The 27,894-nt window shown below is 37.2% G+C and overlaps 1 protein-coding gene across 4 annotated transcripts in view; it reads left to right on the forward strand.

The window, feature by feature from the left end:
• Positions 1 to 27,894, forward strand: part of PCCA (propionyl-CoA carboxylase subunit alpha) — a 271,230-nt gene that overhangs the window by 157,907 nt on the left and 85,429 nt on the right. For all 4 annotated transcript variants that reach the window (XR_014949358.1, XR_014949359.1, XM_077781501.2 and 1 more), the window contains exon 19: positions 4,746 to 4,848. Coding sequence is in view for 2 of the 4 variants with exons in the window: in XM_077781501.2 (XP_077637627.1) it covers positions 4,746 to 4,848 (103 nt within the window). In the remaining 2 variants the exon portion in view is untranslated. The remainder of the gene's footprint in view (positions 1 to 4,745; positions 4,849 to 27,894) is intronic.

The raw sequence follows: 27,894 nt of genomic DNA on the forward strand, positions 1-27,894 counted from the left end.
TGATTTTTTTTTTTTTTGAAGGGTGGGGGGAGGGCAGGGAAAATAAGAAACAATTTATATGGTAGATCTAAAGTTTCATTAAAATTGCTTATGCCCTGTCCCAGGCATTTTAAGTGGGCCATCTGTCTAAACATCTCTGCATTTTTTTCTGATCATTTCCTCGACTTATTCATGAGCCATGGGAGGGCTCCTTTGTAGTCTCCATGTAGCTGGTTCAGTCTACCCCCACTGAATACATCTATGTGCTTGCATAACATATCTTTTCACAGTGCTGGAAATTCTCTGAACTTGGTTCAGATGAATGGCCCACTTTCTGAAGGTCTTTTTTTCTCCCTTTGCAAGATTTGTATGCAGAAACTGACCTTGGTGGCTACAGAATCCAGCACATTATTCTTGATCATTTTACAGGCCACCTGCTGTGAAAGTTATGATGAAGGATTTCTTAATGATTCTTTGACCATTAACATTGTTTTAAGTCAATATTTCACTTTTATTTAACTGCTGAATAGGTAATTGCACAATTGAAAAACAGCTTTATGGAGTGTCATATAATGTGGTTTTCAAACACTTGTAATCTTTCAAACGGGAGGATTTGTTATGATGGTTTGGGATTTCTCTGTTTACATAAAGTATTATGCAGCAAAAATATCAGAAGTGAAGAGGAATTGGTAAGGGTTATCCCTTTCAGCATTACAACACATATTTTGAATTGGAAGTAAAAAAATCTATACTCAGTTTTCTGATCCTTTAGAAGCTGGTGACATCCTAACTAATTTACATGATCAGTGGTAATATGGAAAGGGAAGTTTATTTGCCACAAACTGCAGAAAATTGTAGTTTTTACTGAGTTCCTCTCTCTGATTGATTGGTGACAATCAAAATGGCTAGGGCAGAGTTGTTACTTGATTTGCTTTTGTGGGTATCTGTTTTCTTTCATTACTCATTTTTGACTTGAATACATAATAGTTTAATTAATGTGTTCCATGAGCACAGGAAGTATGTGTCAACCTAAAATTCTTAGCAGTTGTCTGCTTTCCTCACTGAAAAATTGCAAAGAAACCAGGAGCTCTGGTTGCTGTCATATTCTCTAGTGTCTTCCTCTCCCACACATGGCATTTGGGGGTAAAAGGGACATAATACATTTCTACACAGATATCATCTCTAGTTGAACAGACAGCAGTAGAAATTGAAAATAAATAACTAAGCAGGCAAATGGTGCTGTTTTTCTTGTTGCATTGCTTACATATTTTTTGTAATTGGTGCTTTGGAGTAAACCTTTTATGACTTAAAGCCAGGCCATCACTCTTCAGCTGTGTTCCTGTGCTTGTCATGCTTCCCCTTAGAAGGCAATTTAGAGTGAAGAGATTCAGAACTTCCCTTTTTAGTGTGGAAGGAGTTTTTAACCCCCTTCTCCACCCATCTCCTGTTGTTGTGGCTGCCATGCAGCCTTTGCTCTCTCTGTCCCTTTGTGTGTAATGCTCCTGGCAAGGATCAGCAGTGCACAGTTCTCCATGGCCCTGCTCCCCACCCACCTGGCATTCATCTTGCTGTGAGACTTGTGTTTCTTCCTGCAGCCAGTGCTCTTTATATGCAAATGAAGTAATTTTATTGGATAATATGTCATTTGCCAAAACTGGGAGAAAAAAGGGAGGGCATGTTGAACCCTAGGAAAGATATACTGTGTGGACTCTGAATCTAAGGTTGGAAGGGAAGTGCCTGATGTTTTCTTTGTGTCTTTTATGATGGCAAAAAATTACACTATTTTTATTTTCAGTGGGATTTTTTTTCCTGTGATATAATGTTGGATTTCAGCCCGTTATGTAGAATTTTTAAAGTTCCATATTTTTTCTGTATTTTGAGAGTAGCCAGAAGTTTGGGGAGTTTTCTGTGAACTAGTGTGAAATATATGCAGAGTTCAGATGCTTTCTTAGGGAGGACTTACAAGTCTTCTCATCTCAGCTAAGGGAGCAACCTTGGCCAAGAACAAAAATAATTTCCCATGCACTGGGACATTTCAGATTACAAAAAACCCCAAACACCACAAAACAACAGAAAACCCCACAACAGATCTCATTTCCTAGCCTGGTAAAAACTTCTGCATTTCTAAAGTAGTTCATGGATGTGAGCAACTTAGTTTTCATATTCAACAAACTTAGACTTTGATCCTTACTTTTGGACTTTGTAATCCTTATTTATATGAATGTTCCCTACCCACAAATCCTATCAAAATGGAGTCTACTACAAGATAATTTCTTTGAAAGGAATTTGGTTTAATGAAGAAATAGGATTGTCATGAGCTAATGTAAGTATATGTCATAGCCAGTGTCAGTTATAGTTACAAAGCCACAGGCAAAGCTGATTAGCAAAGATGAAAAATGTCCCTGTGCAAAGGGATCTAGTAATTCCAGGAGGGAAGTACAACTTGCTGTATACTTGATGCAGTTCTGGACCTTGCCCTCCTGGCCATTGGTATTGCAGAGAGAGGAATTACGTGGCTGTTTGAAACCCAGGCAAAGCAGTGATGATAGTCGTGCCTTTCAAGAGGCATGCATCCTGTTTGGAGATACACTTGACAAAGCTCAGCAAGACAGGACTGAACAAAAATAATCCCTGCTGGAGAACAAGACTGTCTTTCCTTTGATGGCTAGCAGCCAGATTCATGAGGTCACTTCCAGTCAAATGCAATATGAAGCAGGGCTGTGCCAGCAAGGCTGTAAGGAATCTCATGACACCAGTGAAGCAGATCTACTAAGCTGAGTTTGTGTTGTGGTCCTAGTTCTAATATAAGAAATATGATATTGCTATAAACCACTAAATCCTGTTGGTTGCACTGCAGTGGAGTATCATTGAGAACCTATCCAGGTGCTGCCTGTACTTCTCGTTACTGGTGCTCCGATACCAGGAAGTGCAATGAAAACATCTCTCAGCTTGCTGCCTGCTACCTGTACAGGAAATTCCTCTTCCTCTTCTTCAGGAACTCCTGTGTCTGTCACATTTCCTATCAGCCAGTCTAAATGTTTGGTGACATACAGGAATTCCAATATGAATTGCTGAGAAATGACATTGCATCCAACGAACCATAGATAATTCCTCAGATTTATTATTTTGACAATTGTCACTGTATTAAATGTGAAAGGTGACACTTGGCATTGTTAGTACCAGGAGCAGGTTGTTTAAAAAAATATAATATGTCTTCTGAACTTTTAGGGTCATGATGGAGGTAAGCTAAGGTGTTTGGTAAAATTTGAGGTAGGTCTTACATGGCTTGCATCCAGAAGTAACTAAGGATTAGTATGCATCTATTTGTGTCTGATATATTTAGCATTTCCATTTTCCCTTTTCAGGCACATGGCAAGGCAAAAGTTTTGGAAGCTCTTTGCCTCATTAAGTATTTGAACATGTGCTTTCTTAAGTTCCAGGTATCTAAAAACCTGATGTTCTAAAATAATTGTTGGAATCCTTAGCTAGTCAGTGTCTTATCCTTGGCTTGGACAGATAATTTCTCCTCATGTGGCTCTAGAGGCCTTACAGGTGCTTCTCCCTGTTTCCAGGGAGAAACCTGAACACTCTCTTTGGGGAGATATGCTTCATTGGTTACCTGAATCCTCTGGAGGATGCACACGGCATACATAATGTGTTTACAGGTTTTAAGACTTGGAAGGCTGCAATGAAAGGTGTAGTAAGTGCTGTAATGTGCAATAGATTAATATTATAGCAGAAATCATCCTTAAGACAGATGTAAAGGTGATAAAATTATTATCCCTACAGATTTCTTACAGAAAAATCTAAATAGTGTGGAAGAAAAGCTCTACCAAAATGTATTTTTGTTTTAATGGAGTTTAAATCATACCTTCCTGTCTTCCCTTTAGGCCATGTGGTGCCTGCTTGTGGTAATCTATGGTGACCACTCATTAGAAAAGTTGTAGCATGCTTGTGGATGCCAGTTGTTATGGCAAAGTGGAAGAAACTCGAGAAGTTAGAATGAGGAAATTGAAAATGAATATACATTTAAATAAAATAGCTGAAAATTGCATGTTTCACTCTGAACTTCGAAGAATGGAGGCTCAGTTCTCATTCCTTTGCTGCCAGGTGTGTGCTTTTTTAAGTTGAAAAGATTCAGGTTTCCTGTATTACTTGATAAATGGTGCAGTCACAAAATACTGCAGGAATAATCCTCCATGTGGGCTGTGATGATACATCATTATTTTTTCAGTATGCTTGAAGGGCTCTGTGGATGAGATACTTAAAAATGTATATTATTTATAAAATTACTTGTATTACTTGTTTGGCTGAATCTTTCTTCTGTAATTGGCTTTTAGTTAAGGTTTACTGAGAATGAGATAAAAGAAATAATGATTATATTTTGCCCTTGAAAAGACTGCTCCAGTTATCACTGTTGCTATTCTCCTGCCAACCCATTTTCTCATCTGCTTTTTATCCTGTTTGAGCTAATTCTGCAGCAAGTGCTGGCTGCATTCAAGGGCCTCCTATAACTTTATCAGCATACCCAGTGTGTCAAGGCAAATCTAGAAAGAAAAATAAGAGTGTATTTTTTCCTTATGTGCTGTTTGACAGAAAAATGTATTTAGTTTATATTTTTTTCAAGTATGCTCTCCAACTGTGTCTATAGATTAATCATATTTTATATCCTTCAGGACCATCCTATGAGGCAAGTGCTTCTGGTTAACTTGGGAGAAGCATGAAATCTCTGTTAAAAATTTTTCTTCTGTCTGTTTCTTTTTTAGAATTCCTATTGCTAAATCAAAGAGAAGGAGCTGGGAGCTCTCTGTGCATCTAGGAGATGGAATTTACCCAGCTGCAGTTTCAAAGCATGGCTCATCATTTTCTGTAAGTTCTGCTCATTTTCTAAGAAATTCAGTGCATTGAGTGAATATATATATTATCCTTGAAACCTACTAAAATTCTCCATCTTTTCGTTGACTAATGTGTGTTTTTCTTTAGATGGGCATTGCTGTGAATTACCAAACAAGACACTGACAGTTAAACTGTACTAGTATACTGAGATTTTTCTCAGGGCTTATGCTTATGCAACATTTTTGTACATAATTGTTTGTTAAATATGTTTCTAAATTATTCTTTTTAGTGTCTTGTTTGGAAGTAGCATCTTATACTCCATTGTAGATATGTGAGAGCAAGAAAATAAATGCAATGTTGACAAAAATTGCATTACCTTAAGCTAGTGTTTAGAAAAACAAATCAAAGATCCAAGCAAATTGAATAAGCAGTCATACTGGAAATGCATTATTCAGCACTCTGTGGTGGAACTGTATGTGATCGTAGTAAAATGCCAGTGTTTCAGGATGTGCTTATTCACTTCAGATGAATGTGTAAAAACTTTTGTTTTTTACAAATGTTCTAAGGTAATTACTTAAGCACTTAATGTTGTCAGCATGAAAGGCAGAAGGACAGACCATGACAGTAGAGGAACAGTAATGCTGGGCTTGGTAATTCAGCCGTTCAGTGGAATAAAGCCAAGAGACACAAGCTGGTTAAAGTATTAAGAAGATAAATTTATAGGGAGAACTACTTTTTATGTCTGTTAATGGTGATTCCACAACCAGAAAGAGACTTTTTTTTTTTTTAATAGGCAGTTGACTTGTATAGTGTTTGTTGACTCTTAGGCAAAAGGTTTTAAAAGGACCTTAATAAAGCAAATTTTCTTAAAATGGCAATGACACACCCTACTTGCTGAATTATTGTTTCAGAAGCAAAGGCCAATTCTGCATGAATTTTTTAAAATCTATATAATACTCTTAACAGGCATCCTGTGAACTTGGATACAGCCCATTCAAACAACAGAACACCTCTGTCAGATGCTGTGCATACTTAAACCATATACCTATAAAGATACAGTGTATTAAAAATTGCACCTGAGCGTGGTTATGTAAAAAGTAGATAACTCTCTTTTAATAGCAGGGTTGAATAGAGTTAAACTTATTTTTATTGTTATTGGATAAATAGAGAGGACATGTTATTCTGCATCAGTAATTTTCTTTTTCCTGGTGTTCTTCTGTGATTGTGCTGCAGATAAGAGTATATAGTAAATACAGCACTGTCAAAAATCAGAATTGTTATTCAAAATTCTACAATGGAAAGCCAACTGCCTTAAAACTTCAAAGAAGAGAAGTCAAGACTAGGAATGAGAAATCTTGTTTCTGATCAGGAGATACAACATACAATCAGGGAAAAAATGGGGAAATTCAAAGCTTGCTTTATTGACTTTGCTGACAGAAACACAAGCCTCACTTTTTGAACTTCTGCATTTAGTTTTTGCTATTAAGTTGGTGTGACACAGACTCCTGCCTTTGTGGGTTGTGTCCCCTCATGGCTTGTGACAAAGAGTGCTGAATCTGTGGTGCAGTTAGATAGCCCAGTGGGAGAGCCACCTTCACATTCCCCTTCAGAAGTTTACTGTGCTTTGCACAGTGGCATCCGCATCCTGATTCACTTTGTTTACCACAGGGACCCTTCCAGCAGTGACTCCTTTTTTCCCCTGTACCTCTGCTGCTCTCACCAGCCCAAAGCTCCCGCGTTGCAGTGAGCAGTGCTGTGCTCAGGGAGTGTGAGCAGCAGGCTGCTCCGTCCTTCCCGCTGTTCCAGCGGATCGTTCCTCAGCATTTTGGGCTACGGGTCATCTGTTGTTTTCTTCGTTTAGCAGATTCTTATTGAATTGTGCAGTGTTAACTGCCCTTTGCTACTCTTTGAGAATTTTGAGTTTTAAAACCATCTGGTTTTAACTATTTTGTTTGTAACAGAGGTCTCTGATGGGGGCTGGCTTTAGGCCACTTCAGCAGCCTTGCTTCCCAAAACCGAAGGATTTAAAGGCTGAGTGGTCAAGTGTGAGCGATGTTCTTAGCCTGAAGTGCTGCAAACAAAAATATCAATTTTTATTATTCCAGTAGAGGTTAAAAACTTCTGTGAATCCTAATTTGATATATTTTCTTTTAAAATAGAAGTAACTTGGTTTTTTTTTCAGAAGCCAGCAACATATATGCTAGCATTTAAATTTATATAAAATTACTGTACTAGATTTTTCAGTACCAGACAGTTGTTTCTGGTGATACCCTATCAACATATTAAATACTTTTGCAATTAAAAGATTCCAATGACCCGACTTGAAAATTAAAATTTAGCAGCTTTGGTAGGACCTGCTTGCTTGTGTACAAAGAACTTACCAACTAAATTGATGTAAATGTAATTTATTCTTTTTTTCTTCTGTATATTAATTGCTAGAACAATCTTTAAACTAACTGCTTGTCATGTATACCACTTAGTTTTTTAGAGGACAGATGGTCAGATTCTTAGCTTTGATTAATGTTCTTCTTATGCTTAATTTTTTTTCTCTTGTCAATTGAATTAAAGATCTTATAATCAAGATTGCTGCTAAAATAGAATTTGAAGGAAGAATACCTTCCTTTACATGAGACAGTAACAAGCAATGCAAAACAGCAACAAGCAGCCCAGAAGCATGCCATTACCAGACTCTGGAATCTTTTGTTTACTTCAGTTTTAACCAGGAGTCTTTCCCATGTTGCCATTTTAAATTGCTAGTCTGGGTATCAAATGCATTTGTTTATGATTTCATTGATTGAGATTTGCTATTAAAGGTTGGAGTCTGTTCTTCCTTTATAAAACTCGACTGTTCTGCAGGGTATTGAAGGGTGGGAGAGACAAAATCAAATGGGAACCTACATATATTGAGGAAACCTGGTTAGCTGTGTGGTTTCCCTGCAGTGTATGAATGTGGCCCTTCAAAACCAGACGTCAGCCACCAAGGATGGTCTAATTCTATGTGATGGTGGCATTGTTTATTCATAGGATGGTTTGAGTTGGAAGAGACCTTAAAGGTCATTTAATTCTAACCCTTCTTCTAACCTAATTTTAGTTCAATAAGGAATTTGTAACTATATTCTATGCAGATAACTTAATTCCTGAAAATCTTTTTGCCATTATCCGTTTTTTGATTATTTGTTACAGTGTAGGAATACTCTGTCTTGAGAATTCTTTATTGATAATTTGCATGTTTTCTCTGCACGTAGTTGTTATTCTCCTTTTTCATGTTTGCAAACAGTCCTTCCTGTTAGAGTTCTTCATCTCTGTACTAAATGCATACCTTCTCAGACTGCTTAACCTCATCTTCTCATCAGTTTAGTTGTCAAAGAATTTCCAGATGTTTTCAGTTCTAAAGTAGCTTCTTATCATTGAAGTGGTTTATTTTTTAGTTTTTTTTAAGCATAAGGTGTCATAGTTCAGAAGTTACTTTGGGCAAATGGAAATTCGATATATTTCCAGAGGGACCTGTATAGGTCAAATGCTGAATAAGAGGAATAGAGAAAGCTAAATTCCTTAATTCAGGTTGTTACTAGAATGGGCTACCATTTTCACAAAACATTGGATCACTTCCTAAACACAAAGTTAAGAACATGTAGTACAGATATGAAATCTCTAGAAAAATGTTTGGAAGCTTGTTCAGTCCAGTGGGAAATGAATGTTTTAAATACTTTTTAGGAAAAACCCCAGTGTTTTTCCTCTGTCTTTTTCTTGAGATTATTAGATACCTGTGTGGGTGGAAAATCAGCCTGTGTACCTCTTAACTTTTCTAAGAGAAAATCTATTGTATAGTACAAAATGCCAGCATAAAAATAAAATCTAAAGCATTACTGTCATCATTATTTGAGTACATCCTCTCTGATCAATATGGAGTAGGGGCATGTTTATGTGAATACTTTACTTTAGTTAGTGAATTCGTGTTTATCTAATTATAGTTAAGCTTTGACTTCAAATTAAAATATAATAAACGTTTAATTTGGAGAACTTTGATGCATTCATTTACTGTAAATTTCATGACTGATGGGTAAATTTATTTGAAAACTACTTTAGGAAGTATTTTCATTGTGTTGTAAATTCTCTTTTTGGGGGAAGAAAAACTACTACCCAAAAATCAAACTGAAGTATGCAAACCATCAAGTGGAACAAGGAATAGTATAATGGAAAATCAGAGCAATGATACAGAAAGTTGCTGTAAGCAAACTTAGTTCACATATAATTCCTTAAACACAAATATATGGAGTGCGATAGTAATTCAGTGCACATTAAGTTCTGGCCTTCCAGTAGTCCATGTAGAATAATAACATTGCCCATCTATCACAATGAAATTATTAACCTTGTTAAGAGAATCAATAAAATGCCATAATTATTATTAATAGTGTTTCACATTTCTGATATGCTTCAGGCACATAATGACATGAAAGAAATATGAGTGCTGTGTTAATAGGGATGAAAGCAAGTACTTGTAGGAATTAAACAATAAGAGGGGCAGCCAGTTGTAATATGAATTAACATATAAACCTATAAAGCAGCAGATGAAGACTTTCTGCTTAGACTAGTTCTAAGTATATATTGTTGCATATTATGTATGTGAAATAAACTATATAGTTGTTCTCTTGTCCAATATTAGTTTGAATGAAAGGGAATGCATGTCTAAAGGCACTAGTGTGTGGGGCAAGATCTATTAGATAATACTTACAGCTGTAAGTAGTGTTTTTCCACATGGTTTGCATTTTACTTGCAACATAGCAAAGCTCTTCATTGCAGTACATGTACAGTTGTGCAAACAAAACTATGTTATAGAGTTCTATGGGTTGCATATGTATAGAAACTATTATTGTAAAGATTATGTACCTACTTCCAATCTCTTTGTTCAGGTTCATATCCAGAGCATTTTTTGTTTGTAAGACCTGTGTATTGTGTATAATGTCACTTCAATACAGTATGCATAATCTAGTGCTGTGGTGAGAGCAAAACCCCCAGTTTCCACGCTTGCAAAGCACTGGCTATAGTAGTCATGCTGCTGCTTATTGATGGACTCTGTGGCTTTACAGATCCTGCATTCCTTTTTCTGTAGTGACAGATTTACTCTAAGGGTAGAGCTTGTCCCATCCTATCCTGGTGAGGTGGAGACAGGTGCTCCTGGGAGGCAAGCACTCTGCACTTGAATATTTCAATCTGAGGAGAGCACTGATCCCTGAGTTTTGACTCTGTGGCAACTGCTTTAATTGCTACATTTCTGTGACTGCTGACATTGTGGTTTTTTAATGAAAGTGGCCTTGGCCTCAGTGTCTTGTTGTGAACTCAGTGTTTCTGGTATGCATTTCCACTCTGCCTCATTGAATGTCTCAGAAAGTTTAAATGCTGGGATCCTTTACATGAAATAGAGGTAAATATTGAATATACTTGTATAATATTTGTATGTACTTAGGTGTGCTTTTGTACTAAGCCAGAGGACAAGCAGATTGTACAGTTTTTTTATCTGGATTGTACAGTTTTTTAAATACCATGCCAGTTTAGCACCAAGTATGTGATGGTACATATTTGTTTTGTAAAGAGGAATTTTTGGTGTGGATTTGTATGTCTCAAATTAGTTTGTTCACACAGTATTCTATAAGCATTTAGAGAAAATACCTACAGGGTTGGGAATTAAAATTACTTACTTGACTAATGCATTCAGTGTGCCTTTAAATATGCTCTTCCCTCTGTGTCACAGCAGTGTAATAGCTTAGTTATAGAAGTTTTTGGAGATTTGTAGTTGTACTAAAATCTCACAGTAACATGGTCTGGCACTGGTAGGCAGCCTACAAGACATTTCTAAAAAGAAAATGTGATGAAAAGTCTGAAATGTTAAAATGCAAAATGTTTTGAAAGTAGGCATGGTCAATTTGGATGTATACTTTCTTTGTGTTAGAATACGAGTTCACTGATTTAAAATATATTCCTCAGTAGGCAGAGGAGGAATTAGGTTTTTACAATGATTAACTTTAAATCACCTAATGAAGAGTTTTACCCACACAGGTGGCTTCATAGTATGAATTTCTGTGGTATGAAAATAGAGACTATTTTCTTTCATGGGTAATGATCCAGTGGTTACAGGAATTCCAGTGAACAGTAAACTAAAATATAAATTGAAGCTGTGTAACAATACAGAGCAATAACATACCATTTTCCTTCTTCAGAAAGTCATGTTTCTGGCACACAGCATTTAATGTGTCCTGTCACCCTTTAGTCTTCCTGTGGTCTTTGGTGTAAGACTGGAAACACCTTGAGGAGTGGGTGTTGCTTCAATTTGTTTTGTGCCATGTGCACTTGACATCCTGCAGTACAATATTCATATAATGATTTTCTAATTTTTAAAAGCAGTGCTTACATGAACATTACTTTGATGTTTTTCTTAACACTGATTTCTCTCCAACAAAACTCTAAAGAAAATACCCAACCTGTGCCCAGAAATGCCTCCAACATCCCAACCCCTCTTCCCAAATTTTGTAGAATGAATAGATTAAAAAATGTTGTGAGCTCCTCCTGCTGGTTCAGCAGAAGCAATAGTTGCATTTAAAAGAGTGCTAATATAGTGTTAAGAGCCTGGCTTATTACCACAAAAGCCATAGTTAACTCTGCAGCTCCTGGATGCTGCTTCAGCTTTAATTCTGTTCTCTGAGCAAATTTTAGCACATTTAATATTCGGTATAGGACTCTTTTTTGGGATCTCTTGACGCTTTGGCATAAAGCGGAATTATCAAGTTGTTGCTGTTTTGAGTTCCTTTCTTAGCTCTGTATTTCTTTGCTGCTTCCCCCCCCCCCCCCCCCCCCCCCTTTTAATTTTTAAGTAAGCTAGACTATTAAAATTACTTAAATGTAGCTTTTATGGCTTATGAAAAATAGTGCTCCTGTCGTGGATAGATGTGCGTCAGCTGTGACAAAATGTTTTGATGTAGTCTTCTCAAAAAGATAGACTAGAAGAGCTTTCCTTTGAAATCTGTGAAGCAGTTTTAGACACAGCTTCTCAGATGGATCTAATTAGTCTTTCATACAGACTGGATGTCCGTTTGTTGCAGCTCAATTCTCATTTCATTCACCCATAACTAGAAACACCTCGCTTCAAACGTGTTTCTTCAAAGAAAGAAGGGTTTAGGGTTCCGTGTTTTACTGCTTTTTGATGTTGGTTTCCCTTTAACTGAGAAGACCTTATGTTTATACAACTGTTATTATTAAGAAAACATAGCTTTGTTCATGAGAGTTCATTCGGTATCCATGTTGGCTATTGGTGGCAGTCAGAGATCTGTGGAATAGATCTTGCTATACAAGACTAGTGGGACAGCTGTACGGCAGGCTATTGAGATTGTTGTAACAAAGATTTGAATGCAAGCAGGATATTCTAATAAGACCATGGAACCTGGTTTGTGGGAAGATGAAAATGAAGATTAGAGTACAAATGATCGGGCCCACTGATGGATAGTAGTCCTGTTTATTATTTATATACACAGTATAATGTGTATACTGTAAGAGACACTATGCTGTGTTCCCCATTTAGGATATGTTTACATGGCTCAGTTTAGTGCAGCACAAAGGAGCCTGTGCTGACTAACCTAGTTTGGGCAGTGCTGCTGTAATAATGCTCTACTGCTCCTAGTTGGAATAACTTGTTAAGAGCTGGCAACTCTGTGCAACAGTGCATTGTGCCGTGTTGTGACACTGCTACAATAAAGAATATAATTAAAACTGTAGTGGGAAGTGTCTGATCATTGTTAAATAATCAGTGTGATACTTGGATACAGCTGTGGTTGATGATTAAGGAAAATGAGTGGAAGGAAAGCAAAATGGGAGATACTCTGCCCATGTCTATACTCTGCAGGTTGCTTTGTGGTCGTGATGTCATTTAGTCTAAGTGGAGTTTGCAGGAACAGGCTGGTAGGTGCTGGCTTTACTTCTGTACTTTCCAGAAGTGTAGCTGAGCTGGTTTTGCCACTGGACATTGCTATTCGCCTCTGATCTTCCCTGTGAAAGGAAGGGCAGTCCAGCTTCTGATGGGTGGCCCCTAGGACACGTTGGTAAGAGGTGGAGTGGGCTGCAAGCAGACTCACATTGGTGGAACTGGCTGGTCTGCAGGACTGTCCCTTGGATCCCTGTTACTTGTGCACATCAGTAACTCTGCCACACTTTTGTGTTTGCTGGGAGCCGCTTACTGTAACCTCTTCCTGCCCTGTGCCTCACCCAGTCATTTCCTCCATTTGCCTCTCACCATGACACTCTCCTTTTTCTCAGTCTTCTGTCCATGGAGGCTTCACATTCCCCATTTGTCCTGCCAGGAAGCAGGACTGGCTCTGCTGTGTATTCACTCACAGGTTGGCCAGTCCAGCTGTTGGGTGATGACCAAATTGCCTTTGTCTGTCCAAGAGCAGAATGGAAGCACTCATTTTGTCCACTGTGCAGCTTTTCATTTTCATAAAACTTAAAGGGATTTTAATATGTCTGGTTAATACTGACTAGTCAGGGGTTCAGAGGTTGAGTGTTTGCAGGGAATTTTGAGGAGGGACATGCAGATAAACCATATATTTTGTTAGCTTCTTTTTCCTTTTGAGATCAGGCTAAAGGTAGAGCTACTGAAAGGGTTAACAGAGAAAACAAGGCTGTTTGGAATGCAGGAGAGGAAAATTATTTTAAATTATTTACAATGACTTGCATCTCTGTCTGTGGCGTATCAAAAATAGAAAAAGGAATCAGATTTAAGTAGTCATAATCTATTGCCAATATTTGCTGTTCTGGAGAAAATATATGTATCTCAAGGACATAAAAGAAATTTAAATCAATTGGAAACCAAAATAGACCTATAGCTCCATAATTCTAGAATTATTTCAGGTCATGTTGTGTTCACCAGCATGGTGAATTGACCTTGGCTGAACACAAGTACTCACCAAGCTGCCCTGTCACTTCTCTTCAGGACAGGGCAGAGACAATAAGATGGAAAACAACTCATAGGTTAAGATAAAGCAGTTAGATAAAGAAAGTTAAGTTTTACACATGCAAACAAAGGAAAAGACAAAAGTGTTGTTCTCTGCCTTCTATCAGCAAGTGATGTCAGGCTACTTTCTGGGAAGAATCCATTCCTAAAAGGTGATCATGCATTCAAAAGCTGTACCTTCTGCCTGTTAACATGTATTCCTTACTGCTACTAATGTGTCATTTTTCAAGTCCTGCCTCTTTTGAGTTTCTTTGTTCTGGCTTCATTCTTCTGATTAGTCCTAGTTTCCATTTCTCAGTTGTCTTGACTGGTTCATGCTCATTGTCTGGCTAGTCTGAGTCTTCCACATCAATTAGCAATTAGTCTTGGTTCTCTTCTATAGAACCCTCTCTGTGTAGCTGTGCCCTACTCCACAGGCCTACAGGCTTTCATCCATGTATTGGTCCTTCTTTCCAGGGACTCAGTGTTGGTTTTGCTTATCCCATTTCTTCTACCATACAGTCTATTTGGTACTTCTGTTTCTAATACCACTCTCTCACTCTCTACCCTAATCCTGTACTTCTAGCTCCTTCTTCCAGAACATTCAGTGCATACTTCCCTTGCTTCCATTCTCTGAGATAGGTTTCATGTGTTCCTGTTACCACTTCCATTTCTTTCCTCCATTTTTAGTCTTATTGCTCAGTGAGTTTCCCCCTGCCTCCTTGCTTCTTGCTTCAAATTTTCCTCTCCATCTTTTCTGCACCTCCCTCCCAGATGCATCTAGTCTTTGTCCTGGCCTGCTTTCTCCAGTTATGGGGCCCTCAGTGTCCAGTTCTTTTGTGTGTGGGTTGTTTATGCTGCTGCTTCTTCCTTTGCTGCTCAGCCCTAGCAGGTGATAGTCTTACTAGTTTTTGCTTGACCTGGTATTCTACAATCCAAACTCACAGTTTCAGTGGGAACCTGTGTTCCTCCTTAGGCTAGTATATGTTAAATGCAAGGAAGAATCATTTAGATCTGTGGCAGTGAAGTGTGGTGACCTACAGATATAGATAGGATTTGCCTTTTGAAATGCATAGAACTTGCCCAAAATTATGCAAGTTGTAGGCGAATGGTAGAGGTGCATTCTAACTGTTTCACTTTCCAGGCAGATTTTCAAGCCTCCATTCTAAATCATAAAGATATTTCAGCCTTGCATAGAAAAGTAAATAAAATTTAGTAATTTGGCCAAAAATGCACTCTTGTTCTGTGTCAGAAATAGCTGCATATTTCTCACTGAAATTTCTCCTCTCTGAAATCACTCCTGAATGACTGTTCAGTCTAAATAGAATCCATGTAAGTTATAAGAAACTGAAAATGCAGTGTGATAATGGACAACTTTGGTACCAAAGCTCTTCCCTTCCCCCTTGTTCTATAGCTGTATCTCAGCCCCACACCTTTTGGCAGGCTCTTCCTCTGCTTCTCCCATGCTCCTGTCTTCATTCCAACCTTCTCTTTCTGTTGTGGCTGCCCTCTTGTTTCCACCATCTAACCTCTATCAGCTGTTTCCTTTATTGCTGTAATCGCTGTGTATTTTCACACAGTGACCTCTTTGTCACAGTTGGAGCAGCCCAGCTGTTTGATGGCAACAGACTAGTTTGTATGCATAGTTTATCCTGTTTTAATTTAATATTTTCTCCTAGCTGATAGAGGAGGAGGGAAATAACCATACACCCTTTATATTAAGCCAAACTGGCATCTTGATTTTGACGACGGTGAGGTTAGAATACTGTTAATTTATGACAAACATAATTTTGAATAACTTAGCTTCTTTTGTAGTAGTTTTTATCAACTAAACAGTGAAAGTAAAGCTACACTGGTGGTACATTATCATAATAAAAACACAGAATGGTTTGGGTTGGAAAGGGCCTTTAAAGATTTAGTTACACACACTCACCTGTGCCACAGGCAAGGACATCTTCCACTAGACCAGGTTGCTCAAAGCCCCATCCAGCCTGGCTTTGAGCATTTAATATGCAATAAGCAAGACTGAAGACTGATTTTGTTGTCTAAAGCAGTAATAAATGAAGAGAAGGGTAGAGACAGAAAGACAGATAATATTTCCAAATCTCAGAAAACTGGAAACCTGAGCTTCCTTTGTTTAACAGTTAAACAGAAAAGAGCAAAACCAGCCAGAATAAGATAGCAGCAACTTTCAAGATAAAAAAAGAAATAGATCCTCTCCTTTTTACAGCTAATGGGTTTTTCCTCTCCTTGGCAAAGGAAAACTTGCAGAAATAGGTGAGTTAATAGGAGCAGAGGGAAAAGGGCCAAGGGATGGTCATTGTCAGTCAAAATCAATCAGTCTGTGCAGCCAAGGTCTGTGGTGAGATCAAGTCATACTGGCTCCTTACATGGCCTATATCTGCAATCCAAGGTGTACCATTGGTGATGTAGAATTGCTCAGGCTCACTGTGCAGAGTATGAATCTTCATTACTTCTTTTATTGCAGTTTATATAATAAATCCCAATTCAAGAGACGTGCTTTTGCTTTGTAAAAATGTGCTTGAAAAAAATGAAGTGCCATATGTCTGTAAGGATGAATGCTTTGTGAGTTTTACAGAGTGGGATCTTTTGAATCTGTTGAACAATTCACATTTCCCAACAGAAGCTGGTTCAATAGCTATGGGTGTGTCCCAGAAAATGCAACATTAGTAATGCTTTCCAGAATAGGGAAATTGTTTTGAAAAGGGCAGTGGGAAGTATGTTCAATGTTGCACAAAACTGTTATTTGGGACTATGAATGTACTTTACTAGATCTGCCTGGCTTTCTGTGGATATTCTTCAGATGGAATTTTTAAAGGGTCTCCATTAGTTTATCATTTTAACAAGTGTACAGATAGCTGGAGTGATTAGCAGATTAAATGACTTCAGAGTATAAATTCTCATTTGGCCTTTGAGGTTATATTTCATCTCTGTTGTATGCCTTCCTAATTACAAGCATACTTCAACACTTACAGTTAGAATTTTAAAGATGTATTATTGAACTTCTCCAGATCAGAATTAAAAATAACATGGGCTGACATGTTATATTATTTCTTCAAAATCTGATAAAGTATTTTCTTTCTCATTTAAGCTTAATTATATTTAAAAATACTAAAGCAATAATTGGTTTAAGCTGCATGGCAAAGTTTGGTATATTTTTCAATTAAACTATTGGTAGTTGGATTGGTTTTTCCTTGTTAAAACACCACTATTCTCTGTTGCACTTTCCGTGGAACATAGCAATTCATCCCTGAACCTGCATCAGCATGTCCTGTCATTGATGGCAGCACTGAAGAAAGCTCAGTGCAAATTTTGCAGTTTTGTCTTGTTCTCAAGAAATATCTGAAGACTAAATAAAAAGTGCAGAAAACTTTAGGAACATTATGATTTAGATACAGCTTTGTGGCTTCAGATAATCTGAGATATCTTAACTGTGTTAGATTTTTTCCTTGTAAAGTAGTGTTATTAAAACCCAATCTGTGCAAAGCATGCAAAGGATAAATTAACATTGGGAAGAAAAGAGATGTCTGAGCCTTTCACCTGTAAGGTACCCTTTATCTCCAGCTGAGTTTGCCAGCCTTTGATGCTATTTGTCATCTTCCCCAACAGCTATCTTTATTTTATTTTTGATGGTACCTTTTGTATTTTGAATGGCTTCTGGTAATGCCAATACCATGTATTTGAATATTATCCTCTCACACTGGAGGCTTTAAATATTTTTTTGGCTTACAAAACAAGACACATTCATTTAACTGGTGTTTACTCCCTTTTAGAAACAATTAATTTAAGGAAGCATTGAGAAAGGTAAAATGTCTATTCCCAGTTTAAGGATGTTGTATATACAGATTTAAGGCCTGTCTGTTATGATGACTTTTATATAACTGTTCTTTACAACAAGGGTGTTGCTCATTATTTTCTGCTGAGATACTTTTTCATGGCATCTTAAATCTCTCAATCAGAGAGAACTGATATTTTTGGTATGCCTTTTTTTCTTTTTTCACTGGTTGCACCTTTTGGCCTTCCTTAAGGAAATACATTTTGTCTGAGCAATCTCTTGGGTTTAGATAACCTTGAGCTTCAATGCTTGCATGATCCTACCCTGAGCTGCATGCTGTCCTTTAACTTTTTATCATAAGCACAGTTTGCTTCTTCTCCTTGTTCCACTGTAAGACATCTGTATTTAAAATAGTCTCCATTTTGATTGCATGTGTTCAAGGCTAAACAAGTTGTGGTTGCAGTATATCTTACTTTAAAAAAGTGATTTTTGAAAATCTCAGGATGGGATAAGACATAACAATTTCTATTTTCCTGGGACTGATGTTTTTTTTGTCTGTGAATTTAATGGTAATACGGTTTTATTAGATCATTCTGCATTATGTTGTATTACAGAGGAAATGGGGCTTTTACAGATGTGACTTATTGACAGTTTAGGTATTAGATCTAACACAATGAAGTGGCTTATTAGGATCATGGAAAGCTCTAAAATTCTTGCATGAATCTTCATGGTACATGCAACTTTATAATGTTGTCAGTTATAATGGAAATATGTGACCGATGGTTTTCATTGTGTGAGAAAGTATTTAAATCTTCTTTTAACTGGTCAATAGTTGCTGATAGGTAGGAGGATTCTAATGATACCAAAGTGTCTCTTCACTGAGGCACTGCTGATTATCTGGTACTGGTTACTTCATGGATCATGTTTATCTTGCAGAAAAATCTTGCCCGAAATTTCTCTGCACAGAAATGATCTCTTTTCTTCCAAGGTGCTACAAATGTGCAAGGTCTTGTAGGAACTGTGCAATTCCATATGAAAAAGAACATAGAATGTCTACTTTAGTTACAGTATACATGAGTTACCTTTTTTTTTTTTTTTTTTTTTCTTTTCTTTTCTTTTCTTTTCTTTTCTTGGATTCTTAAGTGACAATGGAAAAGTCAGTTATAAGATTTTAAATTATTTGTAGTGGGTGTACTTTACTTTCTCAGTGCCGAGGATGAAATCCATCCTAATGACTGAAGGAGCTTGTCCAGTGTCAGCATCCACACATCTCTGTGTGTATTTAGACAAAGATCCCATTGAGTGTAAAGAGCACATCCCACTTGACACCCCATACTCTGGTCTGGCTTGAGTCCAGTGAGCAGGAAGAAATAGGCTCTGTCAGAGTAAGTGTAACTTGGAAACTTCTCCTTTTTCTCTTCCACCTTTCTTAGTAGTGAGTTTATTGCAGGTTTTTTTTCATCATTGAGGGCTAAACCCATAGTGAACATGTAAAAAGAGCTGCCAGCTTTTTATGTTAGGGAGGCAGGCAGCTCTATGAAGAGAACATGATTTAAACTGGTTCAGAAAGGCAGCTTGATCTGGTTTGGGTTGAAGGATACTATCATTATCTAAGTCTCAGAAACTTTTTTTGTGGAAAAGTAGGCTCTTATCATGATCAACAACACAGCAGCAGCAAGAAGCATCTATGTAAATGGCACAGTCATAATTTCAAGAAAAGGCAAGGTATGGCTTTTCATGGAGAGAAATCTGACCATGCACTATTTATACCAGAAGCTGACAAATGGATTTTGCACTGAGAAACTGAATTAAGGACACTGTAAAAGTGTTGTGGCCTCATTAAGGCAAATCTTAAGCCTTTAGAAGCTTAACAAGAGAGAAAGTGTTTTAAAGTTTCCTGGGGCAAGGAGGACTGGGACACTCCACCACTGCAAATGCAAAGTAACACAAAGTTACACATTGGCTGCCAAAATAAAAGAAGTTTATTTCTAGGAAACATGGGAGTAAAGGTATACTCTGAGTAGGAACTTTTACTATGTCTTTTACTATCCCTGTAATTGTCTAAATTCTGTCAAGAACTTGTAAGATGTTCAAATATTTTCTCCTAAAACTACCACTATGGCTTTGTGATTAACTAAATTTAAAGGGAAAATAACTTGTCATACCTTATATCCCATTAGGTACCTGTTGTTCCAAGTCTCAATTCAAGCATGTTTGGCTGCACTGGTCCTACAATGAATAAAATGTAGATTTCATTTTTAGGGCTGTTATAAATCAGGAGTCACTTCAGGGGAAAAGAAAAGCATCGATAAATAGGTGTAGAATTACACCTTTTTGGAATCACATAAAAAGATTGATTAATTCTAAAAAGTCCACATTTCCTTACATGTCAAAGTCACAGCAACTGATAAAGTAAAAGCAGTTAAACCAGGGTTCTATTGATATGACTCCATCTTGACATTCTCCTAATCCATGACTAGGTTAACTAGGTGAGCAAAGTACTTCCAATCTCTTTTCTGTCTAGTTGAGCTGCTTTGTTCAGTATATCTCTGATTCTGAAGATATAAGGGTCCTTTCTCTATAACATAATGGTAAAGAGGCTTTTGCAATTTTGGGCTTTATTAACTGAATTAATGCCTTCAGCAAGAGTACAGATACAGAATGTGTGCCTTTACTGAAAGTACATTTAATTTTTATCACTTTTATGACAGTTCTGCTGTCTTTTGTGTGGAAACAAAATGGATGAAGATAAAAAATTGGCACATAGTTGAGATGAAATTTAATGCTAATGTATCTATAGTGTGATTTTTTTTCCTAAGTAGCAAGTAGTGTAATGGCTTGATATCTTGAAAGAATCGGAGAATTTGAAAAGAGAGATCACTCCTTTGTTTTACATTATCTGGCTGTGCTGAGGAAAAATGTCTGAAAAGTTTTCATTGTGAGGTGGGTGGAATTCTTTCTATCAGACAATATCAGTGCCCATGGTCTCACTCTTAATGGCATCAAAGCTAATTCAACCTGAACAATCCTGAGTCCATGGGTAGGAAGAGAGTAGATTTCTGTAAAAAGATGTGCAAAGCTACAAAATAATCAGATGTTATTAACAAAGAGCAGACCTGTAAACTTAACGCAATAACTGGCATTTTCTTGGACAGAAAGTTGACCAAGCTCCAGGTATTTTGAGAGATTCTTTTTGCTAGTTCTGAATATTAATTTTTCTCTATCCTACTTGCCATTACTATCATTAGACATCACCTTTGTTGTGGTTATAACAAGAAAACTCCCCACAGTGAAGATCAATGCAGAGTCAGGTAATTATAGTTTATATCTATGTTAACAAGCTTTGATTATTTTGTAGTCAGCTGGTTCTGTAATGCAACATAGAAGTCTTATGCAACTTTAAAAAATTCTCATATTTTAAGCTATTTTTATATAAAATGTAGAGATCATTCATTGTAGGGAGCAGGAGCTAGCAGTAAAACCAAATGATGAGTGCTTCAGCTATTGGAGTCTGTTGCTGCAGAATGAACTTGTCTAAATTCAGTTTTCCTAGAGTGACTATTCAGGAATGCACCAAAATTTTTTTGAGACTGCTGAGAAAATAAGTGCATAAAATATACCTGGTTTTCTTATTGTCATTTTTAGGTAGTTATAACAATTCAGTGTTAGAATTTTAGCATTTCATTATGCATTTAAAGCTTTGACAGCTGATCTTGTTGTTCTAGGTATTTTGACCTTTCCTTGACACTTCACCTGTAAACTGTCAGAGGTATCTGTGTGTGTCAGACTTCATAGCTGGCAGTCATGAGTATGATTGCTTTGAAAATTGGTATAGATAGGTAGACAGGTTTTGTTTCCTGGATCATTTTAAGAGCAGAAAAAATAGGCTTTTTTCAACCTCAGTTGTATGTGCTGCAGGATTTTTACTGTTATTTTTTCCTAAGTATCCCTGAGCTTACTGATTAAGTTGTACACTCTACCATCTATTGACTAGAAAGAAAGACATAGTTTAGGTTTACCCATTAAAGTTACTATTTCTCCAGTCCTTCACTAAAGCTTTCCTGTTAGGATGCCTGCAAAACTCTGAACCAGAGGTTAACAACCATGCTGTGGCCAGTTTTATCTTAACAAATGGTGCCTTTGCCAAGTCCTCATCAGGCAGACATGAAGAGTTCATTTTACGGGGAGAGGTGCTGTGTATGGCTAAGGGCAAAAGCTCTGTTTTCATGAAAATAACCCTTGCAGGTAAAAGAGAAGGAAGGAGACCTGAACAATGTGTTTTGGATATTTTTCCCTTATAGAAGTATTCTTCAGTTTTCCTTAAATGAGTGTTTGACTGTCCCTAGCCAGTAGTTGGGGTAGAAGGAGGATAGTGTAGCTTAGTTCTCTAAATTTGTCCAGTATTGCCTTAATCTTGGCTGACTTGTGATGATGAACATGACAAATGATTCCTTGTGAAAACCAAAGAACCAGTGTAGTTCTTCTGTAGAAGAAATCAGTTGTTCCAACAACAAAAGTTCTTTATACATCTCTGTTGTATGCAGATGGTATTTTGAGCTTTCATTCCTGGGGGGGGGGGGGGGGGTGGGTGTCTTCATCAAAATCCAGGATTAACCTTCAGTATATCTGAGTTTCCAGGATCATGCCTGGGCTGAAGTGCTGGAATTCCTCTCCACCTATTGCTGTAGACAAATGGCTTGGCTGTTCCTGTACAAGCCTCCTTTAGACTAACAAACACTATCAGTGTTGAGTTCAGCATGAGAGCCAGCAGCCACTCACCCATCTCCCAGTTTTGTGTAATGGGAGGTAATTAAACCCTGCCCTTTTGTTGAAGCTTTACTGGTGCAGTGAGGAATACCAGATTCTTGAGGCCAGAGTCCTAGTGCCTGAGGAGGAGCGTGTTGCAGGACAGCCATGGGGCTGTGAGGCTGGAAGAAAGGGAGCCTTGGCCTGGCTTCTGCTCCTGGGACTGCTCAGAGATTTTTGGCCAGTGACTGGTTTTGACACAACTGAGTAAACACAAAATTGAGCTTAGGATTTGTGGTCTTGCAATAAGTACAGTGTGCTAAGTAAAATAATTTTTGAGTGTTTTCTGTACTTGGGTATTGCTATTAATCTATGAACATGAAAGACTTGTTCAGCATTAAGTTTTAAGAGTCGCCTGAATTAAATGCCATTTTTCCCCTTAAAAATTGAATATAGCATCTATTTAAAATATAACTTATGGTTTATATCAGCTAAAATCAGCTGTTCCACTTCTTGAAGTCTTTCCAGTTTTAAAAAGACCATCCTTTCTGTAGGGGAATGAATAATGTAGGTTAGCTTGTTTCTGTGGGCATTTATTATAGCCACACAGAACAGTTCCTGGAGAGGTTTTGCTATTTCTTATTTAGCAGCAGTGAAAATCACGATTATTCTATTTACTTGGCTTACCTCTATGGCAAAGCCTAACTCTTTGGACTGTGAGGAGGAAATGTTTGTTTTCTCTGGCTGCTCTTTGCATATGCTGCTCCAATTATAATTGAATATGAATATTTACTGAGAAAATGGGACATTTCTCAAGTTTGGTTAAATTGATTTTTTTAAATCCAAGATATGTAATGCTATTCATTATACAGAACTAATAGACAATGTAGCGAATCAATAAAATATCACCATACATGTCAGATGAACATTAGGGCTGTAAATTCTTCATCAGGCAGAATCAGTAGGGGAAAAAAGGAAACAAAAAGCTAGATCAAAAGCGATGTGGGGAATTAATGTGGAGAAGATGAAAGGGAAAGAAATGAACAATAGGGTTGATGTAAGTGGAGGATTAGGTAAAGCAGAAGCAATCATTTTTTATGGAACAGATGAAAATAAATTGAGAATAATTGTTATGGGAGGTGCAAGTGGTGGCAAGTTGAAAATGTGTATTTAATGGCCTGATGAAAACGAGAGCTTGTTTGTGAATTGTGCCTATGATTTATTTCCAAGGAATAGACTTCTAATACTTTTTGTAGTATCGAGTGTTGTTCTGTCTGTGGCATTCACACAAGCTTGTTGGATTATTTTGGAAGTTAAAATACTGTGCTAGCATCATTCAGTATTGTTTAGCTCCAGATAACAATTTTATTTAAAGTATTTGAAGTCAAGCAAACCATCCATTCACATCTGCTGACGGTGTATACAGAATGCTAGGTTAAGTAGCTTGCTTAAAGGAGTGTTTACAGACACAGTTCTTTAATTGGGTCTGCAAATTAACTCTGAAAGTTCCTAAATCTGAAAGTTCCGAAGGATAAACTGAAATTATTATTAGGGCAAAATTTTTCCTGTTTGTAAGCACACTGATTTAGGTTAATAATGTCTTAGGAATAAGGGAAGCCTGTTTTCCAGAAGTGTGCATTAGGCTGATACGTGATTCTGTTATGAAGAGTACATTGAGAATAATCAGGACCTGGTGTTACTGTGTTCCCTGACTGTCCTCCGCTGTATCCCACTCTATGCAAAAGGTAAAGGAGCCAGATCCCTGGCTCTCAGATCTCCTGGTCATCCCATTCTCTCACAGAGCAGCAGTAGTTCTGTAAACTATCAGTGTTCTTGTGCTCAAGAAAGACCACCGAGAAAAATCTGAAGGGACAGTGCTACCTTCTTTCTTGAGTCCTTTTCACACAACTAGTAGGGAAACTCTGAGCAGGGGCTGGAGGAGGCATTTGTTATTGAGGGAAATTTGTTGTTCATTGGCTTAAAAGATTCTTCCTGACTAATCCAGATTTTTTCCCTATAATTTTGCCATATTACTCACATGAGTCAAGAGCTATGATGATTACACCTGTAGGAGATTTTGGAACTTGTTATTCCTGACTGTCCTTTGTTTGCCAAAGTTCATCTATAAGTCAAAGCATTGGACATGGTGGTGCCGGGGGGAAGCAAGTGTGATGATGTGATATTATGTAGATCTGTCACTTATAATTTGGAGGCTGTCTCTTTCAACATATTACTGTTTTTCATAGCAGTATATTCAAGCTCTCTTGAGTCCTTGTTTCTCTGTCTCTGCTGTTCTTGATTCTTCACCACTTTTTGAATAATGAGGCCTTGAATTATAGACACATGATGGTACCAAGCACTTTATAGCCCTCTCCCTACCATTTATGATGTTTGATTTTTCTCATGTGTGAAGTTAGCTTTGTTAAGATGATTTTCTCAGTAGGGCCTCTGTATAGACAGGAACTATGATTTCCCTGCTCTGAAATTGTGTCCCTTGCCTTTTTGACCTTGTTATAAAGTAGTTATTTTATTGAATCCAAAATGAATGTTTCATTTGCCGGTGTTTTCTTTTAATGTTACTGAGCATTTTCCCTAAAGTTTGCAACTTGCTTGTGGATTTTTTTTTTAAATGTTGTTCAGCTTCTAAACACTTTTTGTCTTCTACTTAATTTTCTCATTTTGCCTGCTATTTGCACTGTATTATATTTCCTGCTGATATACTTGCATATAATATTTCAAGCTATTAAGAAATATTAGGATGGTCTTTTTGCTTTATTTCATTGACCATTTCCTAAATTTTCAATTTCCAGCTACAGTGATTCTCTGGATTTTAGATACAGCCTTCTGACGGCCTGGATTTCAAAGAATGCCTCGTACAATTTTATTTTTTCTTATTTTCTGGGTTAAAGCTTGAATGGGGCAAAATCTTTAATGTGGTCTGTTCGGTTTCTGTGGTGCTTCCATCTATTCGCTGTTATACTATCAAAGTTAAATCTTGTTTCTTAGTGAGAATAAGTTTCACACTTCTTGAAATAAATTGAGATCAGCTGATTGCTTCCCCATATCCTGTCATTGGAGGCAAACTGCAATTGCTTCTACATTGTGTGGATATACTGGCCTTGTGTAGTATGAGGTGAGTGACTGACTTATCCCCTTAAAAGCAGGGATACCCCTGGCAAAATTTAATATGAATGAGGGATCAAAATTAGTTCAGAATTGTTGCATTCCTCGCATTGAGGTCTTCTTCAGTCTTCTAAGAGGAGGAATTTCTCTTACGGAGATTTTCTTGGTTCTTTCATCCCTGAATGGAGCATCTGTGTTCTCGTGCAAGGACCACTTTAAATAACTGGGGTAGTGTAGTCTATACAAGTGTACGAGGATCTCCATCTCTTACACAGGATGTTTTCTACATGTGTGTTAGAGCCCAGACAGATTTACTGGGCTTAGGAATTGGGCCCTCATTCTAAAGTGCTGGGTAAAAGTGGGAAAGTGTTATGACTTCTAGGATTTTAAATATGAAAGCGTGAGGATCCCCTGGTAAACCTCCCACATTTTCCCATCTCATTGATGTTTTACAGCTACACTGGAGGATATGAAATGATGGCTGCTAGAATGAAAGATTCTGTCTTGTCTTCTAAGTTTTCAGAAAAAGTTAATAGAAAATCAGGCTAAGAAATATTAATGGAGTTTCTGAAAGGTCCCAAAATGTTTTTAGAGATAGCACCATAGTACAATTCTATGAAAGATAAGCCTTTTTTGACAACCCCCCCCCAAAAAAAAAAAAAAAAAAAAAAAAGTAAAAATAAAATCTATATATTTCCCATGGTATTTAAACCAGCAAAGTCAACTGTAGTGTCAAGAAGCTGTTTCTGTTGCTGCCTGAGAAGCAGAGTCATGATTGTTGGGTATTTTCTGTGCATTTTCTTCCAATCTGACATCTAATTGATATCTAAATCATATCTCTGTTATATCTGTGTTGTAGTAAATATGCAGCTTAATGTGTGGTGATTGAATGTTTTATTTTGGACAGTGTAAAACTTGCTCTGTTCTTTTTGACAGCTGTTTAAAGGATGTGTATTTTTGATTTGTCCAATGTCTGAATATTTATAAGGGATTAAAATAAAGAGGTTGTTTAGCAGGTGCTGACTGCAATTTTGTAGCTGCAGTATCATAATCACTTCATGAGGTTTCTCTGTTAAGGAAATTGTCCTTGTTTAATGCTAAAGGATGTAGGTAATCTGTCTCTAATGCCAAATTATTTCAGGGTGTGCACTTCACTTTTTCCCCTGCATTTACGTAGATCGGAAAACTGAATGTTCCAAACAACTTGTGGAACAGTTTCCATATCAACTTTTATGTACTAAAAATGTAATTAAAGTTGTTCAACCTAAAACGTAAAAAAGAAAAAATTTAATTTATATGGCTTTTAAAAAGAAAATATTGCTTCTTATTTAACTGGTTTTGTGAGCATGGTGGATTTGAATTTACCCCAGTAAAAGTCAGTGCCAAGCCACTGTCACCTATTTAAATGTAAGTAGCTGGAACCATGAGGAAATACTGAATTTGAAGAGGTATCTATTCACACACATTTCTTCATTTATTTTATGCCTCTTGAGTGAATTCATGGTAATCAGTTTGTTAACATAAACAATGCAATCCCATTAACTTCTAAGGTAAATAGCATTAGATGCAAACATCTTTTTTACCTTGCTACATGGCTTGATTTGTTCTGCATATGGAAACACTGTGAAACTTTTGCATTTCTTCTTTTGTGTAAGTGGCTTATGACTCTTGTGATATCTCATCTTTCACCTGCTGTGTCAGCTTTGCATCCCTATCCCCTGTGCACTGGCCTGTGTTCTTCTCTTTCCTATTTATCACTGACACATCTGGAGTGGTGACATTCTTATTCCCTGTTCTGCTTTGATTTTAAAGCTAGTGGAGAGGTTTCTGAAGAGGGAATATGCTTACTTTCTGCTACTACTAGTTCCTTACAGTTTTCCCTGCAAGATGGCTGGTGTGTTTTGATAAAAATGAGTGTTTTTGTTTTGGTATTGGTCAAATATGCCCAAGAGAGATAATTCAAGTGTGTGGTTGGGGAGCAGGAAATTATGGAAAGTATTTGGTAAGGATTCATAATGCTATTACTTCTCACCAGCTTCTGAAAAGTTATCAGATAAAAACACTTGCTTTGGTTTTAAGTCATTAAACCTTGAGAGTAACCAAACAATGGGAATAGATTTATAGGTATTTTTATTGCATCAAGACTCTTCTTCCTCAATGCTTATTTTTATTTCTAAAATTAAAATCTGCTTATATCTCCTGACTCAATGAAAAGGTCTCCTCTAAATACTTTTTCTTATACTTGAGAAACATTAAGGCTAGTCTAGCTGTTATAATTTTATTGTTTACCTTAATCCCAATGCTTGGTGATGTATACAGAAGTGATCACTTTGGCTATTTGATCAAAGGACATTGCAGATGAGATCAAAAGAGATTTGGCTTTTGTAAGAATCAGGTTTGACTCTATGATACACCTATTGTTCTGAACCATCTAGGG

Source organism: Lonchura striata, chromosome 1 (genome assembly GCF_050655825.1).
Source record: "Lonchura striata isolate lonStrDom1 chromosome 1, ASM5065582v1, whole genome shotgun sequence".
NCBI lineage: Eukaryota > Metazoa > Chordata > Aves > Passeriformes > Estrildidae > Lonchura > Lonchura striata.